Consider the following 15,252-nt stretch of genomic DNA (forward strand, 5'->3'; position numbering starts at 1 on the left):
CCAACGCCTTGGACATGGATGCACCTCATGTGATTTACGTGCTCGGCTATTATCTCCAGCCGACTCTCTCTATTTCTTCCAACACAAGCACAATCGCTCGCCCATAGTCCCTAGTGGTGCGGAAGTGTCCCCCCCGCCGCCAGCCAGCCATGGACGACCTCAAGGAGCACATAGACCAGCTGCAGTCGGAGAGCAATCTGTCCCAGAGCATCTGCGATGTCCAGAAGGCAATCGACCTGCTCACCACGGCCAGGGCCAAGGTCGCCGCGGGTGCGTGTTCTTATCGCCGCTCTTCGTCATGGCCACGCTAACCTACCCCCGACAGATCCCCAAATGGCACCCGTCACGCTCGCGAAACTCCAAGAGCCTGTCCGGAAGTCCATCGAAGCCGCGAACAATGACCTGAAGAAGGTCCACAAGGGTCTGGGCGCATACGGAAAGGCGCTGGACAGGGTATGCATCCTCTCCTCTCGCTCACATAGACACCCACCGGCTAACTCCCTCCAGAGATTCAAAGACAAGCCCCTCCCGACCGCCGAAAACGACGCCCTTTCGTCCCACCCACAGCTCATAAACCGGGCCATAGCCATGCACCTCCTCCGCGAGGGCCAATTCTCAGTCGCATCCACCTTCATCGAAGAGGCCAACGCCCACCCACCCCAGCCCGAACCAACCCCCGCCACCCCCAATCCATATCTACAGGAAGCATGGGAGAAGGATCCGGCGAACGGCACATTCGACTCTCATAAGCTGCAACAGCAATTCAAGGACATGTATCACATTCTCCACGAACTTCGGCAGAACAGGAATCTTTCGCCGGCTATCGCATGGGCGCGAGAACGAAGCGACGTCCTAGAAGCCCGCGGAAGCAATCTCGAATTCGAGCTCTGTCGCTTACAGTTCGTATGCTTCTTCATCGGCCGCGACGAAGACGGCATGATGACTGAAGACTCCGCCGACGGACCTCTCCGCGCATGGGCGTACGCACGAAGCGAATTTGGTCCTTTCCAGGCTCGATATGGGCGAGAAGTACAGCAACTTATGGGGGCAATGGCATACTGGGAAAATGTAGACGACTCGCCTTATCGGAGATACTTCTACAACAATTCTGCTTGGGAGGAAGTGGCGACTTCGTTTACCCGAGAATTCTGCTCGCTGCTGGGGCTATCCGCTGATTCGCCGCTCTATATCGCCGCAACGGCAGGCGCCATCGCATTACCGACGCTCCTCAAACTTCAGAACATCATGAAAGAGAAGCGGACAGAGTGGACAACACAGAATGAGCTCCCCGTAAGTCTCCTGTCGTGATTTCCCATTGATAATGTTTCCTAACCCCGGCTAGGTCGAAATCCCACTCCCACCTTCCTACCACTTCCATTCCATCTTTGTTTGCCCCGTCTCCAAAGAACAATCCACAGACCAAAACCCACCAATGATGATGCCATGTGGTCACGTGATAGCACAAGAATCGCTCGACAAGCTAAGCAAGGGCGCAAGATTCAAGTGTCCATACTGCCCCGGAGAGTCACATCCAGGAGATGCGAAGAAGGTGTTCTTGTAGATATATATTCTTGTTCAAACTGTTTCTACCGTCGTGAGCATTAATGGCGCCGGGCGTAGGAATCTAGCCAACTACCAGATGGCACTCATGGGAAGGGGCTAGGACGGCGTTTTCATCGCTTGGTATTTCTACTATGGCGATCACGTGGGTGCTTTAAGGTCCTTACTTCTGAATTATGCGTACAACATTGGGCCAGGGCTGCCCTTCTCTCCCATTTCAAAAGCATGCAAGCTCCCATGGCATGCTAGCAAAGTCAAAGATGCAGGCTACACACACAGACGGGGCGCAGAGCATTATAATCGCTTTGCTGGCAGTCTCTTCCTACATTTCGCTTCCTTCACCTTCATGAGGACTGAAGTCTACGGATGTGAGAACAAGCCGTGACCAGACATTAAGGGAGCCAATCACGAGCCCGGACCACAAAGCTAAGCTGTCTTTGTTTGAAGCGAAGGCAAGGCTCAGCTACGCCGATGATCTGCACCAACTCCAACCTAGGCTTAGCTTACCACAGCTCAGATGGAAAGGTAGGAGTTGAAAGAATGGCTGGACCCCGCAATACTTATTTGATCATCTCTCTCCACTTGAAGTCTTTTTTGAGTATTCTTCACGCATCTCAAATTCAAACTCTCCATTTACCTTCACCCCCCTTACACATATATATACTCTACCTTCTCCCTCTCTCACTGCTCACTCTTCCGCTCACATCCGTCACATACATACTATTCTGGACTTGCTCACCCGCTCACTGCTCTCGCTATCCAGAAAAAAAAATGCAAAATCTTTCCACACTCCCAACATCCCTCCTCCTCCACTCCACCCTCCTCCTCTCCACCGGCCTTTGGGTGGGCTTCATCATCCCACTCACCCCGTTCCCACGTCTCGCACTGACAGCTCATATCCAGTTTATGGTTGAAGGGTGTATGGTTGGGATTATTGGGTTAATTCTTAACACCACCTTTCAACCTACCAGCACCAGGAAGGGTGGGGGGAATGAGGGGGGAAAAAGGCTTGTGGATGAGATGGGGAAATGGAAGCAAGCACTTGTGTATTGGAGCTGCGTGAGTGTGTGGATGACGGTTGGGAGCGAGTTTGTGAATGCGTGGTGGGGAACACGGGAGGTGTTGGGGATTGCGGCAGAGCAGGCGGGGGTTTTAGTCAAGGCCGAGGAATGGATGGTATATTGACAACTTTTCCATATGTCTGAGTTTTTTTGGTTCTGAAGATATGGCTAAAGGTGTTTTAATGTGATGTGGTGTGGTTATGGTTGTTGAAAGGGCAAGGGGACTGACCCGTTTGGGCTAAAAGTCCAGGTCTGAGGAGCTGATTTGGATGTAATAGGAGACGGTGATTAAAATCACGCATTTCCCAAGTTCAATTGTCATGGCTTTTACTGTAAATCTTTCCTTCCCCAATCGCCCCACCCTTCTACAGCCACATACCTACACCTGACTTGCGGTGAAAAGCTACTAATGTTAGGGTGTTAGATGCCAATGCTAGCGTGGGAGATATACGCAATCTCGAAAACCACAGGAGAGGAGAAGAGGGTTTGACTTGGCTGTACAGAGACTAACTACAGATAAGAGCGTGGATGGAAGGCGTTTTGGATGTCCTTAATGATGGGAAGAGAGGGAGAGCGGGAGGACTTGTTCGGAGTAGGAGCATAGGGCAAGAGGGTTTCTAAGACGGTTGGGGGACGCTCATCTTGCTTGGGAGGCTTCGGGGAAGATGGTGTTGGTTGGTCAGCTGGCTAAACCATTAGGGCTACATGCAGTTGCAGTGGGCAAAAAAGAGGAGGTAAGAAAAGAGGGAGATGAGAAACTTGGTACCTAGCTGAGGGTAAAATATCCTTGAGTAGGATTGGTGAGAAGTCTAAAGCCACTTTATATCTCCTTTCCCCCTTTGAACTCAAGTGGGAAGATCTCCGGCAACTGCCGGAAGATAGGGCGACCATATCCCCCTACCCCATTCCCATTCCCTTCCCCTTTCGCTTTTAGTTCGATGTTCTCTTCGTCCTTTTCCTCGATAACAACCCCTTGTAGTGTTGTTCTCACTTCCAATCTTGGTATCGGTGGACAATCACTCGCATCCCCATTTGCAGTGGCCCTCTGATCAACATCATATCTATTATCCTCTCGAACATCTTCTCTGCCACAATAGGCACTGATATTAGTCCTACTGCTATCAGCCCAAGTCCCAATCCCAAAGAGAAAAGATCCTGGAGGAATGTGGTGGTAGCCTTCGCAAGTATGGGGAGGAACCGAGGATCCAGACAAGGTGGGATTAGCCGTCATTGACGTCGTGGAAAAAGTTTGAGTATGAATGGGGGACGAGGAATTATATGCATGGCTTCGGCGAGGGGCGCTCGTGCGGAAGGAGGAGGATGGTAGGTATTTTAGACCGCGGGCCAGTGCCATTTGGAGAGATTGGAATTGCAGATACTGCTTTGACAGTACGACAAGATTCGGAAGGATCGGGGATCTTGTTGAATTGAGAGAAAGACAAGAAGAGAGGGGTGAGGCAATATATTCTTATATATCACGCCTTACTATAAGTTTCTTTTAAGAGTTGGATGCTGTCTCTATGCAGGCGAAATCTAGCAGAATCAAGCGCAGACAGTGTTTTCAAGATAATACATATTTCTTATAGGCCGAGCCTCACCAGTTCGGCCTGGATACGATAGCTCGGCGTGCGAGTCAGCGTCAGACGCTGAACTGATGTTCGCCGTATGATCCTCGAAAAACGCCGCATTTTGCCAGGTCGGCCAACACCGAGTCTCCGACTCCTCCAGACAACACGCGACTTCGAGGCAGTGATTCGATCCTAGCCCTATTTCACTGTTGTTCAGTCTTGTATTGCGTATTCTGCCTCGTGAGGTTGCGAATGCACCGTTCGACTTGTCGCACAAAATTCGCCGTTACTGATTATTAAATGCCAATGAGAGCGCGCTGCAAACTCGGTTGCAACGTGCAGACCATGAGAAGAAGGCAACTAAGGATTATAACAGTGGTGATTTATAACATGAGAGGATTGGGCCACACAATTGTAGGGCGGGGGTGGTGTTGCAGTGGCCCCAAAGCCATCGTCTCTCCACCCATGAACTCGATAGGAAGTCTTCCCATGTTTTTGTCCTTTCCCTCGTTCTGATCTTGCCCTTAAGTCTATATGTTAGCGTATGAGTTTGCTAGTGAGTTGTCTCACTCCAAGTAGTCAGCTCGGGCTTACCTTGTCCGCACGAAGCGCTCTTTCAACTTCTCTGTCATACAAATATCAGCCAGCTTGCCCACTTCATTTCTGCTAGATGGCACGAGCGTTCTCTACATCTACCCAAGACTAAATGCCTAACAAGCAGTCTCTAGGACCAAGATTCTTCCAGAGCTGCTTGGTATCGTGAGATGTGGCGGAGGTGATTGTGGCGCATATATGGTCGCACCTCGGTCGGTAATAAGGAATTTATATGTGTGGCTGTGAGCAGGCTCGGCCTCGAGGGATGACGAGGTAGGCAGATTAGTATCGAGAGTCTAAGGCGGTGCGTTGGGACGAACGGAAAATGAGGAGAGCAAACGTTGTAGGATCGAAATGAAGCAAAATATCCAAAACTAAGAGCGAATTCCGGTCCTAGCAGTGGCCTTGAACGAAACGAGAGTGGAAAAGGAAACGAGGACGGATCGGGGGGAAGGGAAACAGGCGTATACCCTCACTCTCACCTCATCTTCCGCCTTTGGTAAAATCATTCCTGAAGAGTCCGTTCCTCAACGTACCCTGAAAACAAAAAGCGATTGGATAGGTTATAATGAGTGGTGGCGATGGCAGCTGATACTACACGAATGTCGTTCCCGAACTCCTTCGCCCGGGAAGATCGGAGAGACATTTATGGCTTTCTACCAGCTCGGCTAGCCTGGCCAGCCAATTGCAATAGACCTAACAAAGATTACGGTTGCAAACAGCCGCACCAGTTCCCGACTTGCGTGTGTGGCTTATTTTGAACGTGCGGTCAAATATGAATCCACGAAAGAATTTCGCCACAGGGTAAGCTTTGGTTCGACAAAAAGGCGTTCATGACGTATATGATGGGGCCGGATAGGTCTCGTGCTTAGAGTCCAGAAAAGCTTGTATCCAGAAAGTAATGGCCAACGGCGAAAATCAAAAAGATGGCACGCTATACTTAGAACAATACACAAACTATGATTAAACAATACAAATTAGGGAACCGTGAAATTAATATAACGTCCGTGGAAGAAAAACGGGAGCTGTGCGGCTGGTTAAGCAGTCTTCAATATGATAGCCTAGAGCGAGAAAAAGGTGTATAATCCATAAATACTTGAAGAAAATGATCGAAAATTGGGATTGCGTAAACGAGTGAGACATACGCCAAGGAAATACTGAAAGTTGGGTAAGAGATTTAGGCTGCCGCTGGCTCAAAGAAGGCCAGGTGCAGAAGTATGGTGCAGAAACCCGCATTAACGGGCCAGTATAACAAGTATTAGATACTTTGGCGGATATTGTGAGAAAGAGTAAGTCGGAAGATGATAGAAGGGCCCCAAGGCTATGGTAAGGCTGGAAGGGGATCGCTTACACAAGTAGCCGCTTTTTTGACAAATTTTCTCCGTTCCCTAAAGCAGCATCGATCGGTTTCATGGATTTATGATTAGTGAGACGGCTTTGGATTTTTAGAGGCTCATCTCTTCAACCATTCCTAGTTTCTTTCCACATTGCCCTCCGCCCTTCTGATTCACAGACAGCATGAGAGTGGAGCATGGGTGCGCCGGACCACGACCTCAGCTGAATGCAAGCAAGTACCGCATACCAACATCTTGCGTCGAATCCCCACTCTGTATCTTCTTGAAACCACGGTGCACCGCATCAGCAACAGGATATTCATTCAGATTCCAACAGGGATGTAAAGATCATCATCTCTCAAAAGCAATCCACGAAATACATATCATCCCTACAAGGATGACATTCACTAATGTGATTTCTAACTTCTTAACTTCGAAAGCCATTTCAACTCTAAGTAGATATGACTAGATGTTTCACTTTAGCGAGTCTTTCGACCCGCCGGATACTTCAACCCTCTACATGACCCCATGAAGCATTCCTCCTTTATCGACTTCATACCGAGCTATTCTCATCACTATCATGCCCACGTAGTATGATTAGAATATCCCTCAGTAGACGCCAAATCCCAATCCTGTGTATTCCAAATTGCAAAGCAGACTCTATTAGATGGAGAAATCAGAAGGCATTCGCTAGACCTTCCGTCCCACTTTCTTTCAGATTTGTCAACTCCCATCACTACTCTCTTGGCTCTAGTGACGGCAGCTCCCCACAACAATACTACCATTCCCACCCCAATGCCACTCTCGAACGCTGCTAAGGTTGGTAGATATAGCTAGAGAAGACTAGTTCTATCTTCTCGGCTTAGTCCATCTCAGTGGGATAGGAATCTTACATCAACAGGAAGGCAGATGTGGTCGGTAGAAGGTCTGGGTTAGATAAAGGGTCTCGAGTAGATGCGATGGGTGACGATGGTAACGTGTCATGTCGAGCCTCTATAATCTGCGGTTTAATATGCACCGAGTCAATGAGGAGATGGACGATATAAATGATGTGGTAATCTAAGTCTTTTCTCAAACACCGTTTCACTTGGTGTCGCGAGGTGCTCAAAGGCCGATTCACTCATAGTCATATCCGTAGATCACTCCATGCAAAACACGAGCAGAAGACCTCCACCAAACTGTAAAAGAATTGTTCGGTAAAGACTGGAAGTGGAGAGCAAAAAGCGCTCCAAGAAAATACTAAAGGTACAAGGTATCTCAAATAAACCCATCCATCCATCCAACCTGCGACACAAGAAAAGCCAAACCAACCAGCCGATACTCCTAAGACTACTTTAAGCTTAATGTTTTTCAATGACGCACTTGGCCCATCACGCCGAGCTCTACAACCATCTTACTTGTACCACGCCATGAGATCGGAACCGAAGAACTCCATATCAATATCGTAACACAACCCTCCAACCCGCCAACTTGTCATATGTCTGCAGAGCCAACCAACCGGCAAATCCTCAACCCCCTTCGTCGAGACCATCGCACCCCTCAACCTCTTCCCCCAACCCCCTCATTACTCCGGTAAAGGCCAACTCGACGTCTTCCCAGCCTTAGGCCCAGGCGACACAGGATTCGACGTCAGCGCCGGATTCGGACGATCTGGGACTCGCATTCCGACTTTCAGGACCTCTGTCCCGACTTTATCTCCTCCTCCTCTTCCTCCTCCTCCCACCCCAGCACCAGCACCGGCACCAGTAGCACCACCGCGACTTTCACCTCTGTTATCAGTATGACTACCCTCGCTACGACTAGTCGATCGTACACTCCGTGAACCTGTGCCGCGCACGTTTACGATTTCAACTTTTTCCGCGGAGCGAATTTCCCATTCCTGATCGTTCTTTTCGCGGCGAGGGAGTTTGAAAAAGCCGCCTAGACCACCCCCCATGTTGTCGCGGGCGTAACGCTGGTTGCGTCGGCGGCGGTAGAGGTAGAGGCCTGAGATAGCCGCGACACTGATAATGCCGAATGTGAGTCCGACACCCATGCCGGCTTTGGCTGAAGCGCTCATCGTGGTGCCGGGGGAGGTGGAAAGGGGTGCTAGGTCCAGGATTGTGGATGAAGAGGGAGTAGATGTAGATACGGCTGCTGGGGTTGGTTCTGAGATGGCGGCGGGGCTGTTGATAGGGGATGGGGTTACCAGGATGGTCATAGATGTGACCATGGTGACGGTGGCTGTGGGTTTGAGTTGGACAGCTGTTGCATCGCTTGGGAATGCGGTGTTGTATAAGTCGCTGATAACGATGGATGAAGAAGATATAATGGGGACTGGGGCTGCTACTGAAGCTGGCAATGCTCCCCCTGCGGCAGAGTCGATACTAGAAGGAGGGTCGAAAATGGGAATTGCAGATCCTACAGCGGCACCTAGTGATGCTGGGGCAGCAGGTGCTAGGGGAGCAGATGCTGGGGCAACAGATTCTGGAGTAGCAGAGCTGATTACGTCGGGTAGAATAGTTGTAGATGCTGGAGGCTCGGCGACCACAGAAGCTTGAGGAGCTGCTGCTTCCGTTGATTGAGTTCCATCCTGTGCCTGCAAAGTTCCTTGCTCTTGTTGCGAATCACTCGGATCAGTCACGTCAGTCCCATCAGTCCCATCAGGTTGATTTTGCCCTCCTTTGAAGCCCTGTATTGCGAGTCAGAAGGTTCTGTGCGCAAAGCCACGACCTTTGTGTTGACCAAGTTCTCCAAACCATCGAGGACGATCCTAGTAAAGATTCGAGGAGAGAAATGCTAAGGTGCTTACCGGTCCAAAGCCACGATGCTTTCCACCCCCAGGACCAAACCTGCCACCGCCATGAAATCGATCGAATCCCTTGCCGCCAGGACCACCAGGACCACCAGGACTACCAGGACCACCAGGACCGCCAGGACCAGGAGGACCGCCAGGACCAGGAGGACCGCCAGGACCAGGAGGACCACCAGGACCGCCAAAATCACAATTAACGAGAGGAAGAATCCAACACAGAATCCAGCACAGCCGGATCATGGTACCTACGCTACAAACCATCGTGAAGATCTTGACAGAGTTGAAGGGCAAGAGGTGCAGCGCCGTATGCAATAGTTGAATGCTCGCGGTAGGGCTGTGATTACGGAACCATTGCACAGTTTCGGATCCCTACCTGAACCATCAGTTCGATTGGGTAGCCGAACCATCTCCACCTCCGTAACTGAGGCGGTATCAGATCAAGTCGTTCGCATTTATCTTGCATTCTGCAAAATTGTGGCGGCCAATCATGGCCAAATTTACTGCTTTGTTTGCGATTGAGATGTGTTCGCAAAGCCGCCATTGTCCAACGAACTCCAACCCTTCAGGAGATGAGCGAAGCCGCTTAATACACGGGAGAATGGCGAATGACACAGGCTGAAATGATCATCTGTGTCTTTTGGAACGTTAAAGGCGAAGGAAATTCGAGGATCGGATCTGCATTGACAGCGAAGACTGGATCATGTTCCAAAAGCTTATTTGCCGATAGTTGGGGTAATCGCAAATCTTTTTGCCTGAAACGACATGTCGCGCCTCATAACGTGCGAACCATGGAAGGTTGGAAGCTTCGAAAAGTGGAGTTGCCGACCAAACCGAACAGAAGTATTTGAAAGAACGACAAAATGACATGAAGGGAAAAAAAAAGGAGATGTGTGAATTGTTAGGTGTGGAAGCTGTTGGGCAGCATAAGTAGACTCTGTCGGCAGCGTTTATTCCGTGTCGCACTCTTCCCTCCTCGACCGCTTCAAACTGACTACTCTTCCATTCCACCGAAATGAGTCCGTCGCGAACATAGAGGCTGCCATATCAAATCCAGCCATAAGGTCTATCCTCAAAGGTGACGCGATTTATTCAGCCGCATCATCGCGACAGCAACGCGTTGATGCCGAGGTCCGCGCACAATGCATAGCATCTTAGTCCCCATTTTATTGGGATCCATTTTCTTCGAGGGCGATCTTATGCGGGGGTGGCGTACGTGGCCTTCTATGGAGATGTGAGGTGGTCGGTGGAAGGAAGAGAAAAGGTTCGAAGGGTGGAGTATGTGCACGGACATCAAGGTAACCTAATTTGTCGCTCACCATGTGCACGGAAAAGCTCAGGGCAGTAGAGAATCCATTGTTTGCACTCAGTTTTTCTTCATATCTTAATTGCGCGTTGAAAATGATGATTATATATGGTCCTAATTCCCTGTGCGACGATTCGGAGGACGCTTCAACAAACTCATTGATCGATAACCCTCTTAAAGCGTATGACGCTCACCACAAACTTAGGTTTCTTCCCAGCTTGCCCTCTATATCCGTGTCCGTTAACATATATGCCACCAAGAGCCCCGTCCTCTCCTTCAAAACTCATCTTCTCTGCCTTTCCATCCCAAACAAGCTGGTGTCGCGAATTGTCCAGCGGAAACGTCCAGGTCTTTGCACAATCAGTTACCAAATCTAGTTGATCCTTCTTATCTTCAAATGTTTGAAGGACAAGCTCGAGCATTTTGAGGTCTGAAAGCTTGGCTACTCGAGCACCCCAGCTTGAAGCGCCAGAAGAGCTGCCCTCTTTGCTAACACTTTGGACAGGCCAGCGGCCAGCACGTCTCTCCTCGGCATTCCTCAACATGCGAGCTGGAGTTGGGCGTTGGTGATCCAAACTACCGCCATCCCCAATAGTTGGATCAAGGCCAAAACGACTAGTAGCACTGGCAGGGCTGCTACTCCAAGTCCACCAGTCTGTAGGAGCAAGTCGGAGGGTCAAATGCGTGATTGGACGGGCCAACATTGACCTTGCGGTTGAACACGTTGGCTGCTCGGGGTGGATATTCGGATAGAAATAGTTTTTATTCGGAAGAGTAACCTCGACACCATCTTCAGGTGGCCCATAATGTTTCAGAATCCCAAAATTGAACGAATGAGTAACGACACCGGTATGCATGCTTCGGGTCTCCTGGTAGAATCGAGGCGCAACGACAGCACCCTCATGTCGGTCGTTGGGTTTCCACGCCATCAGGTACTTTCCCAACTGGTCTCCTTCAAGAGCGATCTGCTGGAGACTGATATCCAGACGATGAATAAGAGCAAATTGCCAGGGTGCGAGTCGGTAAAATGACGGCCGGGTGACATCGCTAGATGGTTGCGAACCCCAATTATAAACGATGAATGGGTTAAGCAATAGTGGAAGTCTGTATGCCTCGAGATATATTGCTCTACATGTTTGAAGCAGATTGACAGCAATATCAGGGCGACGGATAGTGATCTTCTGGCTGTTATAAAACAAATCCTGGCGATATGGATTGTCTCCATCCAGGGGGTGCGACGTGCAGTCTGTTAGAGCGTAGTCATAAACCATTTGCCGGACTTCTGTAGGCAGCTTAGAGAACAGCGGGCACTCTTCTTGCGGCATGGTCGGCATATCCTTCAAAGCAAATGCTAGCGGTTCGACATGTCGTCCATGGTACATGCACCTTTCAGTTGGTCCTTCTCTTTGCTGACAATCACAGAAATTAACCCCGTCGCTATCATCACATTGGCGATTAAATGATTTCGTCTGTTGACGGTCAGAAAACGTGATCAACATTGCAGAGAAAGATACTTACGGCCTTCCCCGGATAATTCGCTGGCTGATCAGATAGCCAGTGCGGCCTATGATGAATCGTTCTTGCCATGTTGTGTTCGGCTGTGGAGAGGAGGTGAGGAAAGGGAATGAGCGGGGTTAAGTAGGCTTGTGCACGGGCCACTGCTGCCTAGCTCAAGTAGGAGCAGCAGACCACCTGATCTTGGACAAATATCTGAATTCCCACTCTGACTCGAGAAAGACCCTTCGCAGTTGGAATCCGCTTTTTCTTACTGTAGCATTGTAGGCATTAACGTACCAAGAATACTACTCAGAAATTTCAACAATATCATTTGCATTAACCTAAAGACCTAGTTACCTCTTAAAACATATACATTTCCACGGCTACTAGAATGCAGTAGCAGAAGCCTAAAGAAATTTATTAAAAGCCAAGGTCTTGATCCTACTGCCCTATGATATAAATTACACTACAAGAAAACTTCTGGCCCAACCGTACCCTTATGAGGCAGGTCGCGTACTCCCACAATCGATCCATCATGCTTTGTCATTCTAGAGCTCGAAGTCATCCATCTTCTTGAGATAAGGATGCCCGAGCTACTGTAGAGCGAAGATCCCTTCTACATGACCGTAGAATGTCGCCTTGATCACGTGAGCCGTCTCCTGCCAACCAGTCATATCGCCTTCAAGGAAAGTCACTACTGCGTTTGCGCAGACCATCGTCGATATCTAACGGATTTGTATGGTAAATTTACTTATGTCATGTTTCTAATCCATGCCCCGCCAACCCCCATCGAAGGTGCCAGCACAGCTTGGTCTTCGCCGAAGAGTGCAGCCAGGTTATCTCACGAGTCAGACCCTCAACCTAGAATCGCCCTTAACTTATTTAGGAATAGACAGAACTTCTAAAACTTCTAAGCTAATTAAAACTTCTAAGAACTTCTAAAAACTTCTAAACTAATTAAAACATACTAAATAAAAAAAAGGTAATTCTGTCTTAAAGGTTTAAGAGAAAATAGTAGTTATTTATGTGTATCTTAATTTATTTATTAGCTATTAGTGTTGCTATCTTTAATAGTGTACTTTACCCTCTAATACTGCGTTAAAATTCTTAAAATTATTATTACTATAAAGCGCTTATTTTACTTTATAATATACATTAAACATAGACAATGCTAGCACTCTATCTAACGCGCTAGCAGACACACTAGCAGACGCGCTAACTATAGCTTTATTTAGTAACTTTTTTTTATTATTAAGCCTACTTTTTAGGCTCTTTTAGCTAACAAGTAACTCTTTAATTAAATAAAATAAGAATATATTTATGCTAGATTAACTTATAAACTATAATAATAATATAAGTGCCTCTAGTAACCTTACCTAAGTAGGTAGAATCTCTAGCGCCTCTACGCGGCGTTGTAGTCCTATGTCGCGGCGTGAGAAGTTGCAGTATATAGTAGACACATTGCAGACTGTCTAATAGAGCTTTTAAGACTTTATGCTAGAATAAGTAGATAATAAAAAGGACAATACACTTCTTTAGTATTACTAGTATTATAAGGCGTGTAATAGGCAGTATGTGCTAAAGACTTTAATAGACTTACTCTTTAAAATAAAAGTCTTTTATATAAAAAATGTAATAAATTATTATGCTTTAAAGCTAGATTAGCTAGTATAAAAGATATACTTTAAAAATTTTAATTTTAATATAAATATATTAATACTTAACTTTAATAATGCTAGTTAAACTATTTAGAATTAAGCGCTAACTTAGTATAACTTTATTATAAGTATATTATGTAATTTACGCTAGGGATATGTAAGCTACTAAGGTGCTAATAAGTCTAATGTAATTAAAAAGTGTGTGTTTACTATTACTAGTATTATGTGCTTCTTTTAGGCTAAGAAGAGATTAAACACTTTAGTATTTATGCTAGATGCTTATCTTATTAGGTCTAGAACAAAGCGTTGTGTAATTAAAGTCTTAAGTAGACTTAAGTTATATTATTTATATTATTACACTAATAAGCTAATAAATAAGGTTATAAAAAAAGCTTAAGTATATATACTATCTAGTACTTCTAATACTTTTAATACTTTTAATACTTCTAATACTTTTAAAACTTCTAAAACTTTTAGAACTTTTAAAACTTCTAAAATTACTTATAAACCTCTAAGCTAATAAGAACTAATAGTGCTAAAAAGAATAAATTATAAGTTTTTATAAAGGACCTAAAGCTAGTACTTACGTATAACAACATTAACTTTATAGATTGCACGCGCTATAAGAAGGTAAGCTATACAGCTACTATGCAAAGCATAATAAATGCTGTAGCTATTTTAGCTTCTAAGCTACCTAAGTTAGGTCTTACTTAGTCTATGCATAACCTAGCAGTTTCCTTAGATTTTAAGAACATTGTACTTAGCCCTAGATTAGATAGGCTAGATAGTATTAATAATAACATATTCTAAAGTCTTATTACTAATTTAATTAAGTGTCTTTACCTAAAAGCTATATTGCATGTCTTTAGTAGTAAAGCATTTTCTAAATACCTAGCATTTCTTATTTTAGACTACTTACTCTTAGTTAAGACTAAGTATTATTAGTTAAGTGCTATATTTAATAAAAAAAAGTTTATTAGTAAAACTTATAAAGTTTATAATACTATTTAGCTAGATTAATTAGGTCTAAATGTGCTTAATAACTCTACTAATATTTTTAGTAATAATTTTAATAATTACCTTTAGTTATGCTATAGTAATTAGCTTACAGCGTGTAATATCTACTTAATATAAAGTAAACAGGTTTAAGTAACTTAACTATATAATAAAAAGTAGTAGTTACTTAGTGTTCTTGCATAGTTTTATGTGCAGATAAACCTTTTATTAACTATTAGCTAAATGTATTAAGGCCTAGTTATAGCAGATAAGGTTGCACACTATACTATTAAGTTAGATGTTGTTATGTAGTGTTAAACATAGCTTACACAAAATAATAGTAAATACTATCTGCTAGAACTATTAGTTGTTTAGAGGTTTACATCCTGTGTTACTACACTATTCTATGCTGCTATGCAACGCTAACGCCTTCTTTTAGAACATATAACTAATAAGTTCTCCTTAAAGCGCTTTAGTTGTATAAAGAACACTATTAAAGATTTTTTAGTAAATAATTTCTTATAGTTAGTTAAAAACATACGCACTATTACCTTTAGGCGTTAGGTGTAGGGTTCTGGCGCTAGTGTAGATGATGTTAAGTTCTGTACTATGTGTTGCATGCTTTAGGAGATTAAGCTCTTCCTTGCAGTACACTATGCTGTTAGGTATAGTAATATTAGCATGTTATAATACTTTATAGATCCTCTTATTATTATTTTCTTTAGCGCTAGGCAGATAAATTATAGCTAGAAAATGCTTTAGTATTACTAGCTTCTCTTGCTAGCTAACACTGTAGAGTTATAGCATGCTATCCTTGCATCTAGTCTTGTAAACTAGTATAGATAGAAAAATATGTTTAAGCTAATTAATCTAGGCCTAGAGCATTT

The 15,252-nt window shown here is 45.7% G+C and overlaps 5 protein-coding genes across 5 annotated transcripts; 2 read left to right on the forward strand and 3 right to left on the reverse strand.

The window, feature by feature from the left end:
- Nucleotides 1-149: 149 nt before the first annotated feature.
- BDR25DRAFT_322362 (uncharacterized protein) lies at nucleotides 150-1,561 on the forward strand (the record flags this gene model as incomplete). Its single annotated transcript, XM_033692028.1, has 4 exons — nucleotides 150-270; nucleotides 326-453; nucleotides 508-1,290; nucleotides 1,343-1,561. 4 exons carry the CDS (start codon nucleotides 150-152, stop codon nucleotides 1,559-1,561), a joined length of 1,251 nt encoding a protein of 416 aa, XP_033552847.1.
- Nucleotides 1,562-2,331: 770 nt separating this feature from the next.
- BDR25DRAFT_212127 (uncharacterized protein) lies at nucleotides 2,332-3,010 on the forward strand (the record flags this gene model as incomplete). The annotated part of the gene is made up of 2 exons (XM_033684710.1): nucleotides 2,332-2,736; nucleotides 2,900-3,010. The coding sequence occupies 2 exons, from the start codon at nucleotides 2,332-2,334 to the stop codon at nucleotides 3,008-3,010; spliced, it is 516 nt and encodes a 171-aa protein (XP_033552848.1).
- A 43-nt stretch (nucleotides 3,011-3,053) lies between these two features.
- BDR25DRAFT_89830 (uncharacterized protein) lies at nucleotides 3,054-4,232 on the reverse strand. Its single transcript, XM_033699209.1, has 2 exons — nucleotides 3,388-4,232; nucleotides 3,054-3,308 (listed from the first exon to the last, which is right to left on the reverse strand). Exon 1 carries the CDS (start codon nucleotides 3,973-3,975, stop codon nucleotides 3,442-3,444), a length of 534 nt encoding a protein of 177 aa, XP_033552849.1. The 5' UTR covers nucleotides 3,976-4,232; the 3' UTR covers nucleotides 3,054-3,308; nucleotides 3,388-3,441.
- A 3,449-nt stretch (nucleotides 4,233-7,681) lies between these two features.
- On the reverse strand, nucleotides 7,682-9,172 carry BDR25DRAFT_339901 (uncharacterized protein; the record flags this gene model as incomplete). The annotated part of the gene is made up of 2 exons (XM_033693451.1): nucleotides 7,682-8,788; nucleotides 8,909-9,172. 2 exons carry the CDS (start codon nucleotides 9,170-9,172, stop codon nucleotides 7,682-7,684), a joined length of 1,371 nt encoding a protein of 456 aa, XP_033552850.1.
- Nucleotides 9,173-10,302: 1,130 nt separating this feature from the next.
- BDR25DRAFT_339902 (uncharacterized protein) lies at nucleotides 10,303-11,807 on the reverse strand. Its single transcript, XM_033693452.1, has 2 exons — nucleotides 11,733-11,807; nucleotides 10,303-11,683 (listed from the first exon to the last, which is right to left on the reverse strand). The coding sequence occupies exons 1-2, from the start codon at nucleotides 11,799-11,801 to the stop codon at nucleotides 10,370-10,372; spliced, it is 1,383 nt and encodes a 460-aa protein (XP_033552851.1). The 5' UTR covers nucleotides 11,802-11,807; the 3' UTR covers nucleotides 10,303-10,369.
- Between the last annotated feature and the right edge of the window lie 3,445 nt (nucleotides 11,808-15,252).

This window comes from Lindgomyces ingoldianus (genome assembly GCF_010093535.1).
Source record: "Lindgomyces ingoldianus strain ATCC 200398 unplaced genomic scaffold BDR25scaffold_4, whole genome shotgun sequence".
NCBI lineage: Eukaryota > Fungi > Ascomycota > Dothideomycetes > Pleosporales > Lindgomycetaceae > Lindgomyces > Lindgomyces ingoldianus.